The sequence below is a fragment of the Dromaius novaehollandiae genome, chromosome 13 (genome assembly GCF_036370855.1).
Source record: "Dromaius novaehollandiae isolate bDroNov1 chromosome 13, bDroNov1.hap1, whole genome shotgun sequence".
NCBI classification, from domain to species: Eukaryota; Metazoa; Chordata; class Aves; order Casuariiformes; family Dromaiidae; genus Dromaius; species Dromaius novaehollandiae.
The window spans coordinates 14210690-14234455 of NC_088110.1; the positions used below are offsets into that span (position 1 = coordinate 14210690).

Below are 23766 nucleotides of genomic sequence, written 5' to 3' on the forward strand. Positions count from 1 at the left end.
ATACCTATTAAATAATTGGTTGGGTTTCCTTTTCCATAAACTAGGGGAAAGCCTAACTTAACAGATTTGTGAATGTGTAGTGCACAGAATATTTGCATTTTGAGGTAGCACATCTCCCTTCATTATTACTATAGGGAAAAAAATGGTCACGATCAAATCAATAGTTTTCAGCATGCATAAGTAATGTTTAATATAAAACTAACATAATGAAAGATAACTAAATATTTACCAACAAATCCTGAACCAGAGCTTTCACATTACGGGACGTTTCTGGAGAAGGTGAATTATGAGAAGCAAGTTTTATAAGGGTAGCTAAAAAGTTTTTGCATTTTTTCACATTCTCTTGCATTTCCTGCAAAAGTCAAAAGAAAAAAACAAGAACAGTCAGATGCAGGCTACTCAAATCATGATCATCACATGCACTAATCACTATAAATAAGGAAAATGCAGAATTGGTTCTAATTCAGACAGATTTGCAATACATCTGCAGTTATTCTACTATTGTTGCTAGTTACCTGACAGTTTCGTCACTTCTTTATGTTACTAAATATCATACCTTATGGCTAATAAAAAAATCAATAATTTTTTAAATGATTGGTTCAATGCTTGTACAAAGCAGCTACAACAGTAAAATCAGATCAGAAATAGTTTCCAATCTTCATATCTAATCTTTTCTTCATCAGTGTAAAAACTGATGTTCTAATTTCTTCAGCCATCATTTTTATATGGTGTAATTTTGTCTTACTCTGAGAACCAGAAATGTTATACTTCAGTGTAACAACAGTTTTGAGGCCCAGCAACATAATAATAATGAAGTCCACAGACTGAAGGTCAGATTGTTCTGATTACAGAAAGAGTTCTCTCACTATTGAAACATATGTGGCAGGATGGGGAAAGCTGACCATTATCATCCCTCTCGGAATTTGTATTCCATTTAGTTGAAATGAGAGGAAGAGTTTCTAGTTTGTAAAGAATTTGTTTCATCACAAGAAGTGGACTTACATGAAAAGATGTTCTCTCTGTTTCTGAACAGATCTGAAAATTTTATACAACACTAAGAAAATTACATATCTAGAGTTTACACCCTTACCTGCGATACCACTGTAGTTCCGGGTACAGGAGAGCTTGGTATGACCTGGGGCTGTGCTGGTACTTGTGCTGTTGTATGAGGTGGAAGTGGCAGCCGAGGCTGACCCTGGGTTTGCACTGAAGCTTGAGTTTGTCCACCAGTAATTACTGCAGGCTGTTGAGAAGCTGATGTTCCAGTTGCTACTGTTGTCTTGAATAAACTTTGAGCACTTGTTGCAGCTACTGATACCTGTTAACATTTTATATTGAAAAAAAAATCCAGATAATTCTCTTCTTTTAAATCAACCATAAAGTTCTTAAAAGCCCAATAAGAAAAACTCACTCCCTTTCAAACATACCTTTGTTGACAAAATAAAACCATTGACTTTACTTACTTGCTTTAACCCTAATTTTGTCACCCTTTAACCACACTGAACAGTAAAAGTTCTTATTATAAGCTTTTTATTACAAAAATAAATAGACCACTAAAAATGAATTGCTATAATCCAGCCCTTTAATATCACCATGCTGATGTTACTTGTGTAACCCAACTTTCTGTAAAATTGGCCCTTACTATAAACATGCCAATTCCCAATGATCTGTGATCACATCACCAGGTTTCCAATTATCGATATCACAGTTACAGTGACAGCTCAGATGCATATGACACAAATGCACTAATACAGCTTCCAGGTCTAATCTGGGCCCAGCAGCAGTAAATATGCTTTGGCACAGCGCAAAGCCCTACCTCAAAAAGCTGTCCTGGTCCTAGCTTGGTCACATGCAAAGGCTGTGTCACCTACTCCTCAACCTTATAAAGCTTGGAAGCTTATTAGGCTGCAGAGAGCACCACTTACACACATGCAATCCCGTTCAGAGCTCACACTCTGCCTGACCTAATATGCCATGTTTCAAAGTACCAAAAAGTCTAAAGCAGACATACCAAACAGCACTGCAGAAAGTGGAGAGTTCAGCCAGCCAGCCAGCATCAAAGCGCTGTGCTGAAGTGTCCAGGACCTCCCAGTCCAAGCTCACTGCAGGAGTTTGCTCTGTTTGGGCACAGATGCAAAACTCCAGGCACCTGCACTGCGATGCATCAGTGAGGCACTGGTGACCACAGAGCAGAGGTACAACAGCTCTCTGTGGGGGCCAGCCCTAGTCCAGCATGCCCAGCACTGAAGTAATACTTACATGATCAGCTGATTTAAGTTTTTCCTTTAAAAAGAAGCTTAAAACTGAACCTATATTACCCTTTTTTATTATCTAAGAAACAATAGAAAATAAATACAAAATAATATCTAGGCTATCACTCAACACCTGCGTAATGGGGAGCTGACTGTACGTTAATTTTTGTTCTTATGTTTCCAACACAAGCAGTTTATTAACATTTCTCAAAATCATTTTAGACAAATCATAAAACTATGAACTCCTCCCCCCCCGCCCCCCACATCTTTTGTGCTTTACATTCTTGCTACTTACTGTGGTATGTGAAAGAATAGAGCCACCTGGTAGAGTCGCAGCAGAAGTAGCACTAACTGGCGTAGCCGTTGATTGAACAACTTTGGCTTGCACTGGAAGTCCTAGGCGGACAGTAGATGTGGCTACAGAAGTTGGTTGCTAGTAAAGGAAAAACGAGGAATTTACTTTTTTCATCTTTATAACTTGATCTCCAAGCCTTTTACTAACAGTGATTATATGAATAATCACTAACTCTGCAAAAAGAAAAATTATAATATGCTTACCCATAACTTGTTCCTAAATATATAGTAACAAATAATGCAAAAATTAGCTTTCTTACTGTTCAATGGTAAGATATTTGCAACATTTCTCCTAAAAGCTATTTCTCATACAGCTATGTCAAAAAGATCAGAAAAAACAGGATGTGACTTGTGAAAAACTGATGTTAGACCAATGTGTTAGTTAAGCTGTAATATTTACATGATGTTTTTACTCATCAAAATCTGAGTTTATAGTTGTCAATAACACATATTGATCCATTTGATGTATTACAGTGATTTTTCTTAAAAAAATAATATGGAGAGAAACTATAAAGAACAAAAATATTCAAAATAAATTTGGATGAAATTATATGCAAACACTGTACAGAAATTAAGTCTAAACATATTGAGCATCACTGGCATAGAACTCACACTCTGTAAACAGAAACAACTGGAATATTAAATGCAGATGAAGGAAAATCACTGACTTACCACCTCTCACTAATATCAACTGAAGAACATTAAATTCTTCTTACACAGCAAAAGTCCACTATTTTTGTGATTTACTTTAATTAGGAGAGATATTGAAATCCCTTATAATCAAATAAAAGGATAAATCAGACTAGATTTAGGAACAAAAAATGTGAACAGGAAAGTGTCATTTAATTCTACAGAAACGTAAAACGTATGGATGAAATGCATAATTGCACACAATGTGGCAATTCCAACAAAAGAAAACCACTTGTTATTAAAAATGGAGACCCCAGTTTTGTAAAGGACTGTAAGCATAAAGTTATAAAATGTGGTGTCTGCTTGCAAAGTGGAACTGTACATGCAATAAAGTAAATCAGCATCTACCTACTGCGTCACATTAGTAAATTCACATCCAAACCCAAAGCTGAGCATGTGTTGAGATTCCTGCTGAAAGTGTGGCCAAGTACTGAGTACACTCAAAGTAGATAACAAGACAGAAAAATAGAGATACACTGCATATATTTCTCTTTTTTCTTCGAAAGCAAAAGTTAAATTCTCTTTCAAAGGAATTTCAAAAACAATTTAAAAACTTCGTCATGTCCCCATCACGTGCCTCAATTTTAACCCCACAGAAATCTTTTCTTCTGGAGAGAGAGGCAATGTCTATGACCATTAATGCTTACTGACATTTCCAAGGAGGGTCAACTTTTGCCCATTGGGATTGTGTGTTTTTATGGTATGCACAGTTATCGACAAAGAAATTAAATCATATAAATTATGCTTATAGATTCTCTTGTGAAGTAATGGCAGCACAATGGCAGCACAAAATACCTATAGACAAAGTTGCATGGGTATTAATAATACAAAGGTCATCTAGCTGCTTCCTCTTCACCACTGGTCTCACATCTTATACTCTCTTATAACTTGCATTTACTAAGATTTGCATCCAAACATATATTCAGAAAAATTGATACATTTTCTAAGTAGTTGGAGTAAAAGATCATGGACAATATTGTTTCTCACAAGATTAAAGTCATTTTCCTTGATTCATATTTTTAGTTATACATCTCCATAATTCATCAACAATGGCTTATTTTAGATTCTTACATTGTCCATTAAATCTACATAAAAATCAAAGAACATCCAGTACACTTAAGAGATCTCCAGAAAGAACAGAGGCCCAGACAGGCAGTCAAAGCCCCAAGCATTCCTTACCAATCAGTCCAGCAACATCATCTACTGGGTATCAATCTTCTGCACTCGGGGGGGGGGGGGGGGGGGGGGGGAAATCTACCTGACATCTGAACAAAACCTTTTTTTTTTTTTTTCCTGTTTGGATAGCTTTCAAGATTTTTTAAATCTTGAGTTGGGATGTCTTCCATACTGAGGCAGCCTAGAGGCAACAGAAAGCATCATCATGAATAGGTAGAATTGTCTGTCTTTTTGGAAGAAGGATCACATGAGCTTTTTCTTTTTTTAAATACATACTTCTTTTCTCCATCTTAAAGGAGATCACTAGTTTCAAATTCCATAAAATACTGGTTGAATGAAACAATATGTATCTGATGAATGTTTGCATTTAACATAAATACTGTATATATTGTTCATTTGCTTATGAGCAGTATTTCCAAACTAAAAATACAGCATGCCTGTGTTCTGAATCTGTCCCCTTCTTGTCAGTAACTGCTTCCAGAGGTGAGGATTTACAAAGAAAGCAGATAACCAGGCAAACTTCTGGCAGCCTCTTGGTTCCAAGAAAGACCTGCAGCCAGAAATCCGCAAATACAAAGCTCAGACCGGCAGCTAGAGAATTTTTCTCAGCTAATAAATGTCTACAATTTGTCATAGGAATATACTTGAAAACAAAATTGCTTATAATTAAAATATATAATTCAGTATCATAACAGCATATTACCCAAAGTATGCAGCACATCCCATAGATAGTATTTCACAGTGCCAGACCACAAGAGCCAACTGTGCAAAATGAAGACTAAATTCACTGTTTTAAAAACCACCAGTGACAAAACCTTTTGATGCAAAATTGCAGTAAAATCGATTAATGTGTTGTGTAGTAAGAAAATGCCTTACTACCAAAAATCTGTGAACAAAATAATGCAACAGTTTACATATCTAGCTCCAAAACTCTTAAATGTTAAAGTATGAAATGAGTGGATTGGAAACCTAACAAGGAACTATCCTAGAGAAATTTGTAAGCATCATGGAAATGATCTACAAATGACAGCGATAAGTTGCCAGAAGGCGATATAACAGACTCCCAACACAAACACATCAATAAAACTAGGAAAAACTATGATATAGAAACCAATAGCTGAATTTTCTAGGGAAAGGGAAAGCTGTAAACAGATCTCATGAAAAATCCATCAGAAAGAAAACAAAAATGTTCAACGTTACATGAAAAAAGGCCTAATCCAATGTGTCAAGCTTCTAGTGGAATAGTTTAAAGGAATTCACGATGTTCTTTAAAGTAAATTTGCTAAGATTTGGCATGATGCTGATTAAATTCCAAAATTATCAGCAGAAGCTTGGAAAGGAACATATTTTCAAATGTAGTTTTATTGTTTTTGACTAGATGCATCACATATTTTTCAGTTTCCTAAGTATGTAAATTAACGTTCAAGAAGCTTTTTTTGTATACTTGAAAATCAGTACGCCAGACACAAGGACATGAATGAACACAGTATATAGTCCACAACAAATCCCCGTAGACACACAGGAGCATGCTAAGACAGCCTTTTGCATACAGACCTCAGTTTGCTCTGTCCATACAGAGAGGCTAGATACTGTAAGTGGAGTGCAGCACAGTGCAAATGTGGAAATAAGGCTTTAAGCTGGATCTGGCTCATATCTGGCCAGCTTGGAAGGTGGATATACCAAGATTCATTCTGGCTGCACAAGTCACGCAGATAATGCAAGTTACTCCGGTTTCAGGGCGAAATAAGTCACTTTGCACAAAGGCAGTCAGTGCACATTATAACTGATCACAGAAGGAGTCAGTTTGGAATTACTCTGTATACAGTAAATTCACTCTCTAAATAGCTACATCTTAACTTTCCAGTGTAGAGCTTCCCCCCAGAGCTATGGACACATGAACAGAGAGGCAAAGCTTGAGGCATAAACAGGAGCAAATAACATTGTACCTGCTGTGCACACACAAGCTGACTTTAGATTGGGAAGTATAAGGAACATACAGGCTGCGTTTGAAAAACCAGGCCATCTGAATAGGGAAAAATAACCTCAAAATATCTGGGGATAATTTGCCATTGCCAAGGCAAGACTGCACCAGTTTTAAGTATTGCATCATGTATTCACAGCTTTATAAAATCAAGGCAGTTTGAACTTCCACAGGTTAATACACTGATGTAAGTAAATCCTTGGAAACAGGTTTGTGGCATATTCATATTTTGTATTACAGTACCACCTACCGATGAAGACTAAGGGTACCACTCTGCTCGATTCCAAGAAACTCAATCTCTGTGCTATAAAGCAAGAAACCTTACTTTTGACAAATGTTACATGTACTTTTCACAAACAATCCTGCCAATCAACTTTGCCACTACAAATCACCAAAGGAAGACAGAAAATACTCCCATAGTATTTAAGCAAATATTAACAGGAAAGCAGGGGAAAGTTTATCAAGATCCACATCATGATTTAGTTTGTCTGTCTTTCAATATATGACAACTGCTAAGAGCAGAGATTCTGCTCAATTTTAGCAGAATTTGACTTTTAGGTTTAGATTTGCAAAATCTGAAATAAAACTCAGTGCAGATTTCTTACAAACAAAACTGGCCATCCTAATATGACAATGTTAAACAAAGGGAAAAAAAACAAGGTGGGATCACAGACACTGGCAGAAGCATATGGTAAAGGTCAAATCTGGTAGTTCTTTTTAGAATAAAAAATTCATACAATCTTTCTCATAGGCAAAGCTGGTAGCCCTACATACTATTAAGGTATTAACACTCTCTATTACCAAAATGTCTTCTGATTCTTAAAATTCTGTTAGACTTCTAAAATGTTCATGGAGAAATTTAATATGCTTGTTGACTGCCTCAGACTGGGCGTTTTTTTTGATTATGGTTCACCTGGAACAGGGACTTAAAATTTGGTTGCAGAGTAATCTGTATGTCGAGGATTTTTTTTTTTCAGTCAGGTAAAAAGACAACCGAACTGAGCCAAAGTACTAACTGCTTAAAAACTTGGGATTTGCACGTGATTACAGAAGATTGTTGGTGGTCGAATTTCTCATAAGTGAGTCAACACTAGGCAGAATTTCCACCGTGATTGCCACTCGGAGACACTGCAGCCTAGCCCGGGGTCAAGCAGCAGAGCCCACAGCAGGAAGATGCTGCTGTGCTCTCAATGCTTCTCATGTCCCCTCCGGGTTCACACAGAAGAAAACCAACAGGGAGGAAGACACAGGACCGGGACCGATCAGACAAGACAGGCAGAAGGGCTTGGCCCAAAGAAAGCCTCCAGAAATCAGGAGTTCTGAGTTCAAAACCCAGACCTTCGAAGTCTCGGCATCCTGCTGGTGCAGCAAACACCTACATAACCCATCATCAAAGTGCTTTCTCTCCTCTAGAGCTGCTCCATCTATAACCACTACGGATTTATTCTGTTAGCTCAGTTACTGGAAGTACGCAGCGGGTCTAGGAAACTCTAAAAATGTGGCTTTCAAAATGACAGCACATACTGGTTAATGCTATGAAACATATGCACAATACACTAAAGCTGTAAAGTCAGGAATTCAGAAAAATGGTATACAATGTATTCTTTGGCCATTTTTTCCTACAGAAATACCGATTCATTCAGTCCAGGACAGGTATTCTAGAACCGTATTCCAGAACTGTGAGGGGTTATGAAGGAGCTTTGTCTTCAGACACCGGCCTCGTTCGATACGAACGCTGGAATGTATAAAGACAAAAAAGGCCAGCAACTGGGAGAGGAGGAAGGGGCCGGCAAACCAGATAATCTGCTGACTAAAAAGCAGCTGCATGTTGGCCCTAAAATTAGACTGTACTCCTGCCTGAATTGCACAGTGCTTGTGGTGCTGCACAAATGCTCCACTGCACACAAATGCAGATATTCTGTTGTAATCAACACTCTTGTGCTGTATATTTATGAGTGCATAACTTGAAATGTGGGGTTTATGACCAAGAACGCTCACAGCTGCAACTGAAGACAATGAAGTCAAACTGAGCACAAAAAAAAATTACGCAATATTTTTATAATTGTTCACCTAATGCCTCCATTTTCTATTTATAAAAAGAGGCTAATAGTCCTCTTGATTGAGTTGTTAAAAGAATATTATAGGGATAAGCTTCACAAAAAAAAACATATTTGGTTATTAATTCCCACTTCAAAAGAGGACTTTGATAGTATGCTGCAAATAAGCTTGGAAAAACCCATTGAACAGTGCAGCGAAAAATGTTAAATAATTCTTCATTAAGGAAAACTGTCCAGTGTACACATTGTAGAAATTAGAATAACAGAAGCATGAGATACCTATAAAACCTGCAAAACAGAATATGAAACACATTCCCCCTTCATCAAGTTAAAGGAATTAGAAGAATAACCTTAGCTCTTGCATCTTCGGATAAGTAATAACTGTTCCAAATTCCAAATCCAAAAAGCAAATACAAATACATTAATGTCTGATTACACAGGACCAGTAGCAATAACTGAAGATGCACTAACATGACCTGAAACTGCATTCTAAAAATTAAAACAAGTAAATTATTATTTAAACCACTAATGACAATTATCAAGTTGATCACTAACTTAGTCTCATAGAAATCTTGATCAACTATGTCACGGGAAGTTGGAATTCCATGAAGAGGAGGAAAGATACATAACATTTTGCCTACAGTCCAGGTTTTAAGTTAAGTTTCAGTGACACTAAGTGCTCCATTAAATACATAATTAACACGAAGGTGCACCCATTAACCTCCAGAAACCTGTCTATCCTCCTAACCCAAATGTATTCTGCAGAATATCATACAAAAGAAACAAACCTAAAAGTTGTCTATACAAAAGAAATAGTACAGAACAGCTTATTTTAGAATAATGGTAATGCATTATAGACAGCAATACAGATTCATCAATTGGCTTAAAATTTCTGCAAAAAGTAAAACAATTATTTGCCAGAAAAATAGGAAGGAGGTGAAAGAGTGAAAAACAAGATCAATAAAGCTAAGGAAAAAAGATGGTCAATATTAAAGGTAGATGTAGAAATATAAACACTGCTGAAACCACAGGAACAGCATGCTGTCAGAACTATGCCAGATTCAAAAGGCTCAGCTTTAGAGAGAACACATTCTGAAGTTTCAGGCAAGTTTAGAGCTGCTATCAACATCATATTCGATGGCAAAGACTATGCTGCTGTTGTCTGCATCAGGCATATTCCCATAGCAAAAATATGTGCACTTCCAGGACAGTTGATTCAGCACTCTTCACAAATTCAAAAGCCATTTTTTTTAATTTAAAAAAAAAAAAGCATGGTAAGGTGAAACTTTCCTAACGATGAACTTAACTTACTAACTGAAAGCAAACATCAAAATACAGAAAATAAATCAGTGAAGCTTATATCATGAACTTAAAATTCAGAGTAACAGCTGGAATAATGTCTAAAGCACAAAATAACAAGACTAGGAAAAAAAGTTATTTTCTTAAAAAAATGAATAAATAAAATTGATTGTTCTATTTATGCAATGTAAAGAAAACCGTAGTAGAATTGTTAGGTAGCTCATTTATGTGCCTAAACACTTGGACTAACCCAAACTTTACACATAACTTTAAAATAACTTTTTTTAATTGCTAAAAATATGCAAAGCAACTTAACATTGGAAAACACGTTTAATCAAACTTGAAACGGACACATTAGCAAACTCTAAAATTGAATTCATTTTCAGAAACAGACATACTAAAATTCCAATATACACCATTTCACCCTAGTTCTAAGTTGACAGAATAGGTACTACATCATAAAATATTATGGGCCAGGCTTAAAACTAACATTGGTCTTTTCTGTATACAAAGCTGTGGAAGGTTGTTTCTCAAGCTTCTATATTCTTGGTGCCAGCACAACTTCAATTTTGTAACTAACTTTAAAAAATCTGAAAATTGTTTAAAATAATTAAATAACTTGGTTTTGCTTTTTGGTTATGCATATAAAGCACTCTGGGTAATGAAGTACCAAAACCAATAAACAAAATATGCATCAAAAGCATGAAAAGTCATAAACTATATAAATGAAAAATGTAGATAAAGAAACTCACCAAAGAAAAACTAGATGGCAGCACCTACCTATTTTTCATAATTTCACAAGTATAAGCTTCAAAACAGGATATGAAGGCTGAAGTTTAACTGTCTAAATAATCAGCTTTAAAAACTTCTAAAATTATTTATAATCTCTGAAAAATATAGTAAATGCAAGAAAATCCACATTTATTTAACTAACTTGTAATACATGGCTCCAGAAGGAAATTTTTCTAATAAGCTTAACTAAAGTTCCATGAAATTATAGCTCCTACTTTCTAAAAAATCTGTATCTTAACCAAGACCTTATAACAGATAAAACTTTAGCAACATTAATCATTTTTTAATATCAGCTAACATTAATTTCAATAAAAACCAAAAGGAAACTAAAACATGTAGAAAGATAATTGAGCAATTAAAATTATGCAGAGTTAATTCAAACTACTGTTTGCTTTCAACATTCAAATATTTTTCTCATTTCATTAGGTATATTTTTTTCATACAAACTATGTGCATTATCATTAAAAAAGTATTCATAGTGCAACAGATACTGCACTCAATGTATAACAAGATCATAATCAAGACTGGGTATTTCCATGTAAAATACGGGAGAATAAATATGAAAAAGACAGACAAGCTTCTGTTAGCTGCAGCAACAAGATGAATCTATATTCATAATCTGAAAAATGTTGTGTTCTTTTTCCTAAAACACTGTAGTTAGTATTCTCCCCCCCTTACAGTCCTCTGCTCTCTTATAATTGGAGCTAAATTAAAATTAATTTATGGCACAAGTGTACATATTCATGCTTCTTTTTAACACTTTAATTACATAAAACATAAAGACACTAAAAGATCCTTAAAATGTCCAGTATATCTCCACATTATAGGTACTTCTCCTAACTACTGCTTTCTCTGTAATATTCAGATTTTATTTCTCTCTGTTATTTTCAGATTCTGATTTTTCTGATTAACTCCGTTTCACTGCTCCTCACTCTGTCCTTCAGACACTGCACATCCTTCTGTGACACATTCCCATGCTCCAGAGCCTTCTAGCTGGGCATTAAACTGATCAGAACCAAGAACTTTCCTGCAAGGTATCTGTCCTGACTAGGAAGCTTTCCAGAGTTCCACTAGGAACTGAAACACGCAGGTTTTATTCATATTTTACAGAGCAGCAATTAAGAGTAATAGAAGTAAATGCCTAATCAAAGATTACCCCACCAAAGAGTCAAGAACAGAACTCGTCTTTCCTTCAAAAAGGATTTGTCTATCTCCTTCCAAGAACCTCATATAAAATTGTCTCAAAAGCTATATTACACTTGTTTTACATCCTCTACCTATAATTCCTAAAAGCTGCAAAAAAACATGAGCAAGGTATTACAAGGTCAAACAATAATTTAAATTGCAAAGACAAGCACTCAAAATTTAAGAAACACCAGATGCGTTTGCTGTGCAACATCAATTCTGTGTCTCGAACGTCTAGCTGATGCTTCTTCCTTCGTACGTTTATCATGCAAAGTCCGTAATTCACTGCACATGTATGGAAGAGATTAATGCAGGATGAATGGGCAGTTATGTATCTAATCTTTCTGAACTTCTGTGTGTTTGACACTGCAATCTAAATATTTAAAAAAAAAACAGGAGAAGAGGAGGAACGGCTGGATGAGCTCCCTACAAAGGTAAATACTGTTAGATACAGATATTTGACTTCTGAACCTTCAGCAATGGAATATGGTTTTTATCAACAGGTAACAGATAAAATCACTGTCTTTAAAGAAAGTGTTATGCTGAGGCCATATATTGAATCCAAACAGAAAGCAGACTACACTTTCTCTATTTCAGCGACTTTCATTGCTCCTAGAGAAAGGTGATGGCTCCCTCACACGCTTGTCCTGGAAGTCAGCATGGCTGCTGGAGCTAGAGGTATTTCCACAAGGAGCCTGCTTCAGTTGCACTCATTTTCTTTGCAAATAACTGGGAGAGCTATCATGATGGTCATCGGATATGGGAAGAAAATCATTATATCATCAGGCTGAGGAAGTAAGGTTAGAAGACAGTTTGGACAGCTCTCTACATATTGGTCAAGTCAGTCCCATTTAAGAACATTTAAAATATTTTCCTTACTCGTCCTTTCTTTTCTTCCCCTCTTCCTATTTTAGGGGGGAGGATGAATTATTTGTTGAGGGGAGAGACATTCGGATGAACACTTCTGGTAATTTATCAAGCCATCCTTCTTGTCTTTTTATAGTCTCCAGCTTTTACTCAAAACAGTTCTTAAATGAGTTGCCAAAAATAACTACCAGTTTCTGCAATTTCTGTGGCATGTTATTTAATGACCTGTGCTTTATATTTAAATGCATAGCTCATAATACTGTTTCTTAACAAAATAATTAAAGTGTACATACAAATTATAACTATAAAGCTGGAAACACTTAGTAAGCTGAATAACTTGTTATTTTTGACACTGGATAGCAATCAGGACAATCCAAAGAAATGCAATAATAATACCTATGAAGCACAAAGGCTTTGGCTTTTCTGAGACAGATTGTACATTCTTAGTAGTAAGACACTATTTCCTAGAACGTGCAAACTATACCACAAATTTCCCACCAATGTAGAAAGTCCACACTACCAAAGTCGAAGCTTGACAGTTTTCTCAGAGTAAGACACAAACTCAGTGACCGAAGTACCTCACTAAATTTCACATACTTAACCCCCCCCTTGCATTTTAATCCAAAAAAAGCTATCTTAAAATAACAGAATAGAGATATAATATCAAATTTAATGAATTCTAAGTAGCAAAATACCAATCATTCCACTAATGCAATGGATAGATATGTATTTGATGTTCTAGAGGTTAAAAGGACACAGCCTGCAATGTTTGTCAATCTTGCAAAATATTTCTCAGGACTCAAGCACTGAATGTTTATATTCTGTCTGTCTTGAGCTGATGGCACATGTAGTTTGTCTGTGCTTCAGTCACAGTAGAGACCAGGACTCCTGAATATTACACTTTATAGACATAAAACATATGGGAAAAATTATTTTCCACATTTTCACAAATTTTTATTGCAAATTTGAATTGACAGACTTTAGCTTTCTGAAATCAGAACTTTATTCTGAAAGAGAAAAAAATTCAGTTACTAACTTACTAGAAGAAGTTTTTTTTCAGTACACAATCTGTACTTTAGAACTTTATTCCTTTTCTTGATCAATCATAATGGCTACTCCAACAAAAAAAAATGATGCTTCTAAAAGCTTGGCGTAATATTTGTTATTAGGCAGTTATTTCTCCAGAAAAGCAATGTAAAGCCTCTGGTTATAAGCTTTCCACCTAGTCAGATGAAAGTCTAGTTCTGATATAATAAAAACCTTTAGAACTTAAACGTTTACAATCTGTCTTTAAAACATTGCCAACTATTTTTTTCTGTAATATTTTAAGGTCAAATATATACAAAATATAAGCACTGCAAAAATGAAAGAGCCTGCAGGCGACATGCAGATTCATGAAGTAAAATGTACATTTTCCAAGGACTATATTTAATCATTTCTTATCTTTATTAATTACAGCGAATAAAGAAATGATGCAATACCGGTTGGGCAGTTGCCACACATCTCTCAAAGCTGATGAATCCTGACTAGCTACAATACCACGATTCTAATTCTACAACCCTAAAACATTCAAGCTATTGCATCCTGTAAAGCACTTGCTATTCCTAACCCCTTGCTAGATTTTTCTACTCTCAACGAGCTTTTTAGCCCTAAGGAGTATAAAGGAATACCAATAATGCTATGCAGCAAGGTATCTAGCCTGAGCAGAACCGTGCACAAAAACAATTATGTCCTTCTAAAGACAGAAATTGTTCCGTCAGCGTTCAGACAGCTCCACAACCACATCAACATGTGGTGTCCTCATAGTTGTTTTTTATAAAAATCTAGCAAGTTAGATTATACTCTTTCCACAACCTTGATTGCCTCATATAAATAGAGAACAGCTGTTTGAGGTCAACATGATCAGCTCCCAAACACTGGCTGTGCGCACATCTTAAGGTTGACTTTGGGATCCAAACTCCAGTCTTCCAAGAAACACTGAACACAGGCAGCAAACAGTCTACCTACATTTTTGTGTGCTTCCTAAGATTCTATGCACAAAGCTCAACTCTTCAATATTTTTCAAATTACAGACAATTTGTTAATATGCTATAAATGATTCCACTCTGAATTTGAATTCTGCATACTAGCCATAGGTGTTAAAGTTATGTGAAAACTAACAATACGAAGCGGAAACAGCTGAAGCTAACTAACTCATTTTAACAGCCTGATGTCATATTTTTGGTACAGCCCCACCCCTCAAACTCTGGTTTGCATTTATGCTATACACTCGTCTCTGAATCTGTTGCTGGAACGTGTGCTATACAGGCTCTTGCTGTCACCAGTAAAAATTTGATTGTATTTATTCACCAAAAAACCCTAAACAACCAAATGCAGACACACAAACTGAAAAGGAGAACTTGTTTGAATTTTTGTTGTTGTCAAACTAATCATAAACTCTGGAAATTAACATAGACTGTACTTTCTTCTGTCTGTGTTTATTTTTCCTAAAATACACTTATCTTTGGAAGATTCTACAAGTCTTCCTTTCCTTCCAGGTATCACAAATGTAAATATTCACCAGCTGCCTTTTCTGCAGAGAATTCTGTTATGTATTCCATCCAATATAATGCTTTGCTTTTCTCTGTCAGCATAATATTATTCAAATATTTCCAGGTCTTTTTCCTAAGATACATTCGGTTGAGCTAGTACCTTCCTAGATACACTCATGTCTGAAATTTACTTTCTAGTTGGCTACTCTGTGTTTTAGATTATCTCGTTTTATTCATTCATTTTCAATTCGCCAATTTTATTCCAGCTTCCTACATTCCTGTTCTGTCCTGAAATGTTTATCATTGTTCTTAGTTTTGAATTAAACTAAACAATCTTTTAGGCTATAAATACATTGTAACACGCAAAGCATATAATGCCCTATCAATCAAATCTTTAACACTGAAATACACATTTAAGTTATTTCAATGAGCTACCCAATAATCAATCAAAAAAACTTTAAAGGCATCTTCTTCAGCTCATCTTATTCAGGATTATTTATCACATTCACAAAGACCTCAGGCAACACGACCTTAGCTCCGTCTATTATTAAGTCACAGCTGCCCTAACTACTGCCTACTAACATTCAAAAATGTTTGCATCTGCATTTTAGTAAGATAGTTCACCTCTAGCCCCAAACGGCCCAAAATTTTAAACCAAAACAGATTACAAAGTAATTTAAAAATGTAACAACATACCTTCACCCCAGAAAATAAATCACTCTGAGCTGAAAAAAGCGCACACTACTGAATAGTTTGGTGTAGGAAAGCATACTATCCTGTCAATTCGTATAAAAAACGAAATGTCAAAAATACAGGCATAACTTGAAGTATAGACAGATTGCAGCCAGTAGTGGATCAAAGGAATCAAACCCTTGTTTTGAATAAAGGGTAACAGAAAAATTAATCATTGTAAAAGTTTGTATTGAATGAGCTTTGCTTTTTCTTTTCTTTTTTTCTAGTGAAATTTGACTATATAGTGCATCCACGTACTGTGCTCAGAAACCAGAATGATTCTGATTCAGAAGAACAAGGGTCACTTGCTGCATCAGTGGTATATATTCCAAACTAACTTCTGGCTACGACTGAGTCTTCTTACCTCCAATGAACTCACAGTCTAAACAGTGTCTTGAAAGAATCTATAACGTAGATTTTCTCAAATACATAAAAAAAATCCCAGGTCCCAGAAACTAAACTGCATTTGACAAAATATTTCCTGTTTTCAATACAAAAAATGGGGTAGAACACATCTGCAAAATCATACGGACTAATAGTGTGCGAGACAGAGGAAGAGGTAATCCATAACAGCAAAGTGAAATCAAACCAGACATACCTGAGTTGTTGATAGCCGAAACACTGGACCACTTGTGGGCACTGAAAGTCTGGGTGAAATGCTGGTAGGACCCTGTCCCTGTGTTTGTACTTGAGCCTGCATTTGAGCCTGTGCTAGAGCCTGCTGAGGGACCATGACAAGCTGTCCAGCATCCGTGCGCACCAAGACCATACCTAATGAGGATAAAGTAAGAGTAACTACAGAATAAAGATTAATATAAATAATAATATATAAAGAACCATCTAACTAAAGAACACAAAATAAAATTAATGTAGAGCACCTTACTTTTTTTTTTATCTTGTATCTTTCTTTTTTACTCTGATATAATAAAAGATTTTATTTCAAAGAAGAAAAGGAATCCCTACCAGCAAACAAAAATTATTATACAGTTCAGGTTGGAATTCCCACAGTTGTAGTTTATGGACAACAGCAGTGAAAAAACTGATAACTGGCATGTATAGGAGTGCAGCAATATTTAGAGGTGTAGTTAGAGTCAGCAGGACAAAACTAGAAAGACATATTAATTAAGAACAAACTATAATGACAGTCCAGTAGCTGAGAATAGAATTCAGTACAAACATACCAAGGACAATGACATGAGAGCTTTACTAAAACAGCTTTAGGGGATGTATACATGCAAATATTAGGCCAGACGCATTTCTAACTATATAATTTTCAAGATTTAGTTAGTGTTTGAACCTTACCACGTAAGTTTATTTGGTACCCACCATCAGTGTATTACGAAGCACTACACATGGCTTAGATATCATGAAAAATATTGCCATATGCAGAGAACCAACACAACTACTCTTCAACACGAGACGACTGAAAAGCAAACATTCTAGCAAAACACCAGAGGAATTATTTTAAAATCGACTGTCAAAGTACTTTGACAAAAACGTATTTTCCAACACTTTCTGGTTGTAAATGAGCATACCTTTCGATTATGTTCTAGGGACACATTTCACAGGTAGAGGCCTTCCACAAAACACAGTCAGTGCCACAAAGCTCTGCCTTTAGTGCAAGTGGCCTACGTTTTCTACAATCAGCAGGTCAGAAAAGGGGAGACAGCGGCTAAATTGGCCCTCAGGCCATCTGGAGCTTTACGGCTACTGAAAAGCACAGCAGAGCATGTAATATGCTTCTTTTACTTCACTCAGAATTAAGAAAGAGTTCTCCAACCAGATTATTTCAAGAAAATTTCCTAGTTCCAGAGTACGTTCTAATAATTTAGACGCAAGTATGATATAGTGTAATATCAAAGAGGAATAGGACTATAAACAAGAAAATATCTTGCCTATTGCTACTGGAGAACCAAAAAATAAGGATTTAGGAAATCTCTGTTAAGCTGTTGATAACATGCAGTGAGTAGACAATGATTCTGTAACTGATCTCTTTGTGCAAATTGCTTCATATATAGATTTTTTAACTTCTCAAGGGAAAGCAAAGGAAGTAAAAGCATACACCCATCTCTATCAGCTTTTGGACAAAAAAGAAAAAGCCTCAGTAAATAGACAGGTTTTGCAACATATTGTGAGGATAAAGAAATTTGAGCACTATTGTATCAAGCAAGTAACAAATTCCAAAAGTAGCTTCCTCCAAGAAAATCTTTCTTTCAGTCTCTGACATAGAAATACAAGTCCTGATCCTGTGGTGAACATGTGTGTGAACTACTGTGCCAATAAAAGGTCTCACTCAGGCAAGACTCAGGTGCCTCCAGCCAACCTCCACTGCTAAAAGCACACAGACAGAAAATCTGTGCCGCTACAAATTAAAGAGCTCTGGAAATCAAGGTTTAAGCTAAAAGGTATAGAGAGCTATGGCAAGGACAACATCCAAGAGACATGATCATAACTCTCTTTCAAAGCCCAGAGAATAATTTTTTTTAAAAAGAGTTCAAAAATTTTTATATATAAATGTTTAAAAGCCTAACTTTTGGGGTCCGTGAGCCCTTCAAACACCAAGCCTTAGAGCTTGCATTTGTAGAAAACTCTGTAAGCAGATGATTATTTCATGTATGCCATTACTATTCCTAAACCGTCTGGACACACAAATAGTTGTACATTGGCCCAACTGGTCAAAACAGACACCACTTCTCTAATTACGTTGTGAACTTTAAATAAAACTTATAGGCCACAGACTACCATGCATCTAAAAAAACCAAAAATTGCACACATTCTATTTATACCACACCAATTCACATGTATTTTCCTAATTTCTCTTCTAAATTTGTAAAACTCATTCTGAATAAAAAAAATTGAATGGAATGGGCAAATTAATGCAACATACGCTATACAGTATCAAGAAAAGTTGCAGCCATAATTACCGCACATAAAGGTTCATGTATTAATTTTCATATGTTTCAATTTAGTTTGGGGGACTTAAGGTTTTAATTTCTTTTACCAAACAATGCATACAAAATATTTATATCCTCGGAATCTGACTGAACTACTAAACTGGTAATTTGCCTTACTGTCAGTCCCAAAAAGATGAAATACCCGATTTAGGAGCTTGTATTATATACTAAGATAGACAACTCTCAAAAACTGATTCTAAATTTCTGCTTTAGACAGAAGTTTACACTATGGGAGCTAAGTGTGATGTTTCAAAATCACTAATAACCTGTTCACTAATCTAAAGATAAAACTCAAAAGTTTCCATAGTACTATTTCTGTAATATTTTCTAAATCTATGACAAGATTGCTTTCAAGGGCTCTGTTTTCCTCTTCCATTCAAAAAACAAATAACATAACAAAGTATTGACACAATCAGCTTCAGAAACTGAATGGGAAATTACGATATACATGTAGATTAACAATGGGAAATCAAAGGCTGAAACTATTAAATATAGTCTAGATAGCAATAATTTGAGTTTTATATCCAACTTCTTAAATGTTTTAGGTTAATTAGGTCTTCATGAAACCACTGAGCTTTATCTGATTGGAGTATTAGAATTTGGAGCAGAAGTTCTGTAAACTATGGCCAAATATACAGTTAGTTAAAATGAAGTTAAATTAGAAAAAAGCTTTTACACTATCACATTTTTCGCTCCACTTACCTAATAAATATATTTTAGAGAACAAAATAGTTTCACCAACACATGTTGAAAGAAATGTTATTTCTGACTACATCTATCTTCAGTATCATTATGCTAGCAGTATTCACAGAAAAAAATAGTTTAAATGTTAATTAATCTGCTAAACCATGAGGAAACAAAGTTATCAGCTCTTTGCAATATGAGCATCTGATTTAGGGAGCACCGAATGCAACCCTTCAAAATTTCAGAGGAGAAAACATACAATTAAAGTAGGGATCACTGGGATGAAAAGGCACTATTCCGGTTTGTTGTCAAGCCTTTTGAACGTAGGTTCTTAGTAAAGAAAACTAAGAAACTAAGAGGAGAACAAACAGGGTGTTACGGTTACTTCAGAATTAGAAATAAAATTTAGTGATGCAAAGACAGCCCAGAAACAGGAGGGAATGGTACAACCACCTATGCTGAAATGAAAAAAATCAGATTAACTTGGGAAAATTAGCCTGGGCGCTGTCACCTGGCTCGTATCAGAAGACGTTCTTTGAGAAAACTTTTTCTGCATCCAGAGTGGAGCAGAAAGCAGAGCAGGACGTGCATGACACGATTCCCAGCGAACTCTTTCCCGTTTTCCCTCCCGAGCCCGGGCGCTCGCCACGCGGCTGTGGGGCAGCTCACCGTGACCGCCAGCCCCCGCCTCGCAGGGGCCGGGGACTCGCCCGGCAGGGCAGCACCCGGCACTCGGCTCCGCGCGCCCCGCACCCGCAGACCTCAGCGGCTCTCGCCCCCGGGCAGCCGCGGCTCGTTTTCGCCGTGTGCTCGTTCCCAGCGGACCGAGCGGCGGGAAAACCGACAACTTCGAAAAGTGCCCGGCGGGAAGCGCGGCAGGGACCGGCGGGCCCCGGACTGCCACTTACCCGGCGGGATGGTGAAGCCCGGCGGCAGCTGGATGGTGGTCTGCTGCGGCGGCCTCACGATGAGCTGCGGGGCGACGATGCGCTGGGCCGCGCCCAGCGCCGGCCGCGGCGACAGGGCCTGGGGGGCGCCGGCGGGGGCAGCGCCCGCCTTGGCGGCGGCGGCGGCGGGCTTGGGCGCCGCGCTGGGGGCGGCGGCGCTGGGGGCCGCGCTGGCGCCCGCGCCCGGGCCCGGCGGGGCGGCGGCGCTGGGGGCCGGGCCGGCGGAGAGGCTGAGCGCCGTCACGGCGGGCAGCGGGCCGTGCGCGGGCGGGGGCTGCGCGGCGGCGGGGCTCTGGGGGGTGCTGACTTGTGCGACTGCCGCCGGCCCGCCCGCCGCCGCGGCGGCGCGGCCCCCGGCGCCCTCGCCGTTGTGCGCCGCCTCGCCGGGGAGCGGCGCGGGCGCTGAGGCGGCGGCGGCTCCGGCTCCCTCCGCCGCCCCCGCGCGCCCGCCGCCCGCCGCCCCGGCCCCCCCGGCGGCGGCCTCAGCGCACGGCGGCGGCGGCGGCGCGCTGGTGGCCGCGGCGGGCGGGCTGCCGCCGGGGCTGGGGCTGCCCGCCGCCCGGGCTCCGCCGGCGGCCGCGGGGGCGGCCACATGGTTGTTGACAGGCTGGGCAGGGGCGGCGGCGGGCGGGGGCGCGGCGGCGGGCGGCGGGGCGGGGGCGGCGGGCGCGCCGGGGCTGCCGCAGCGCGGAGCCGCTCCATGTGATTGCTGCACACTACTACTGTTTACACTCGCTCCCCTCCCTGCCGCCGCCGCCGCCGCCGCTGCCGCCGCCGGGGGGGACGGGGACGGGAGCGGCCCCTGGGCAGGGGCTCGGCTCTCGGCGGCTCCGGACGCCTCCGCGGCCCCGGGAGGAGGAGGCGGCGCGGGATGCCCTTGCTGCTGCCGGTCGGGGCTGCTGCCCCCCGCTAGGCTCCCCTGCTGCGGCTGCTGCTGCTGCGACGGCGCGGAGGTCCTGGGCTGGGGCCCCTCGGCCGAGCCCCGGCCGCCGGCCAGCTGCGATTCCAAGGAGCCCACCAGGTCGCTGACCGCCTTCTCGTCCACCTCCTCGGAGAAGAGCAGCATCTCTTCCAGGGGGTCCGAGGCGCCCGCCGCCATCTTGCGCTGAGCTGGGAGCCGGCCGCGCAGCGCGCAGGCGCGCCGGCCTCCGCCGCGCGCGGGGCATGCCGGGAGGGGCCGGCGCTCTCCTGCCCCGCCCCAAGCGCCGGCCGGGGGCGGGGCCGCACCGCCCCTCCGGCCCCGCGCGAGGGGAGCCCCGCGCGGCAGCCGCGACCGGCTGGGGCGGGGAGTGTAGGCGCGTCGCGGCGGGTGCTGCGGCCTGCGGAGCCCTCCGTGAGCCGCGGTGCGCTGGTGCCGGCGCTGCCGGCCGGCAGAGCCCGCGGCGCGGGCAGGCTGCGGCGCACAGCGCGGGCGGCGGGCCTGCACCCCGGGGAGGGGAGCGGAGCGGAGCTCCACGCCATCCCGTCACCTTCGATACTCTGCCCTCGCCTCAGCCCCTGCGATGAGAGCTGCAGCCAGCGCTTTACCTCACGCTTAGGCTCAGCTGCCCGGCACTAACTCCCTCAACGGGGGCGGCTGGTTGCGGCTGGTTGAAATGCTAAGGTGCAGGCAGAGAGCCTGTGTGCACCTCTGCTCTGGAGTTGTAGATGTTCAGGTCCACAGCTACTACTTTAGCTAGACAGGAGTGCTTACAGTAACACCATCTCCTAATGTGGACACAGGTAAAAGGCTTCAAAAAAAAATTCTTTGCATCACCACAGCAGCTGCCCAGACTTGCTTTATCCCTTCAGCATCCCCACAGGAAATTCACGGTAATTTATTCTGTTAAAAAAATACTTTGGCACACAGTTCAGTACACCCTTTTCACCTGTTTGTTTCAGAAATACAACTAAACAGGAAGCCAGGGGTCCTACCTCATCGTTCCCCTGACTAATGTCAAAGTAGCTTCTTGATAGGACCCTCATGGGTGTTGCCATGTCATGCGCCATAAAAATAAATGATTTTGCCTTTCTGGATAACCACTGCCCACAGTTCATTGCATCTGTTCTTGGATACAAGTGATAATAACCATGTATTTGTGAAGCTGCCAACAGAAAACAATTTGGGTTCCAAAACCCTTCTCTGCTGGCCTACAATAGCCTGGATGTCTGCAAACTTGGATGCCTTGAGCTGCTGCTCTGTGGCCTGAAAGTTTGCAGACATCCAGTCACAAAATTGAAAAAGGTGCTTCAGAGAGTGACCCACCTTCAATTGCACAATGCATTAATGAGAAAAAAAAAGGGGGCTCACAATGCACCTGTGCATACATCATTTCTCCGATTCCAGACTCAATCTATTAAGTCATACATCGTATGACTTATTTGAGTCACAAGACTAATTGCTAATAATTTGTTTGTTAGCATCCATTTCCTCTAAATGTAGGTTAAACATTTTTATTTGGGGTCATACTTGCTGTTTATACCTTTAGAAACAAGTTTATGCTAAATCAAGGTCACTTCTAAATTGAATTAAAGATATCCAAACAAGGTCACACTACTTAATTAAATACATCTAAATGTCTGTTGAAATTAAACCAGTGCATATTTCTTGAATAAAGTGTCTAGTAAAAGTGCTAAAAGAGGAAAGGGCTCATCAGGATGTATAAATGGGAGACTGTGCAGTACATGAATGTGAAAGCACAGCGGTGCTTGTGAAAAACAGGATTCATGGATGCAGGAGAGAAAAGAAAAAAAAGTGTACATTCCTAAGAGTTCAGAAGTGTACATGTGATAGTTTTTTCATGTGTATCTATAATGGTTAGTATGTAAATACTGTGCCTCTATACAACAGACATACTGTCTGGTTATGAAGGAAATACTACATGCTTATGCAGATTCACTTTATGCTTAATTAAGAGAGGGAGAGGAAAGAATATACAATCTAGTATTTATAGAAGGGGTGATGTAATGGTTTTTCTTTTTCTTTTTTTCTGAGTAGCTAAATCCAATTGCCTGTTTTTCAGGATGCATTTTATGTGCGCAACCATCTGTACAACTCTGTTAGGATTTAAAATTAATTTGAAAAGCATTTAACCAGGAGCAGACTTCTTGTTATGACTGCATACATCAAAAATTTGCTTAGCAAATCAGTATTGCTTTCATGGCATGATACAGGTGAATTAAATTTAGACTTTTAACAAATATTTCTACCTGGACATTTAATCAAACCATAATAGACTATTACGTAATTTGTTATTACACAACTAAATAGTATTTGTTTGGGTTT

General features: G+C 39.4%; 1 protein-coding gene across 1 annotated transcript in view; it reads right to left on the reverse strand.

The window, feature by feature from the left end:
- LOC112987640 (transcription initiation factor TFIID subunit 4-like) overlaps positions 1-21685 on the reverse strand; it is a 152443-nt gene extending 130758 nt beyond the window's left edge. Inside the window, exons 1-5 of the mRNA XM_064519675.1 lie at positions 20463-21685; positions 16515-16687; positions 2548-2685; positions 1091-1318; positions 230-352 (exon numbers count right to left, since the gene is read on the reverse strand). Coding sequence (XP_064375745.1) covers positions 230-352; positions 1091-1318; positions 2548-2685; positions 16515-16687; positions 20463-21600 — 1800 coding nt within the window. The 5' untranslated portion in view covers positions 21601-21685. The remainder of the gene's footprint in view (positions 1-229; positions 353-1090; positions 1319-2547; positions 2686-16514; positions 16688-20462) is intronic.
- Positions 21686-23766: the final 2081 nt, after the last annotated feature.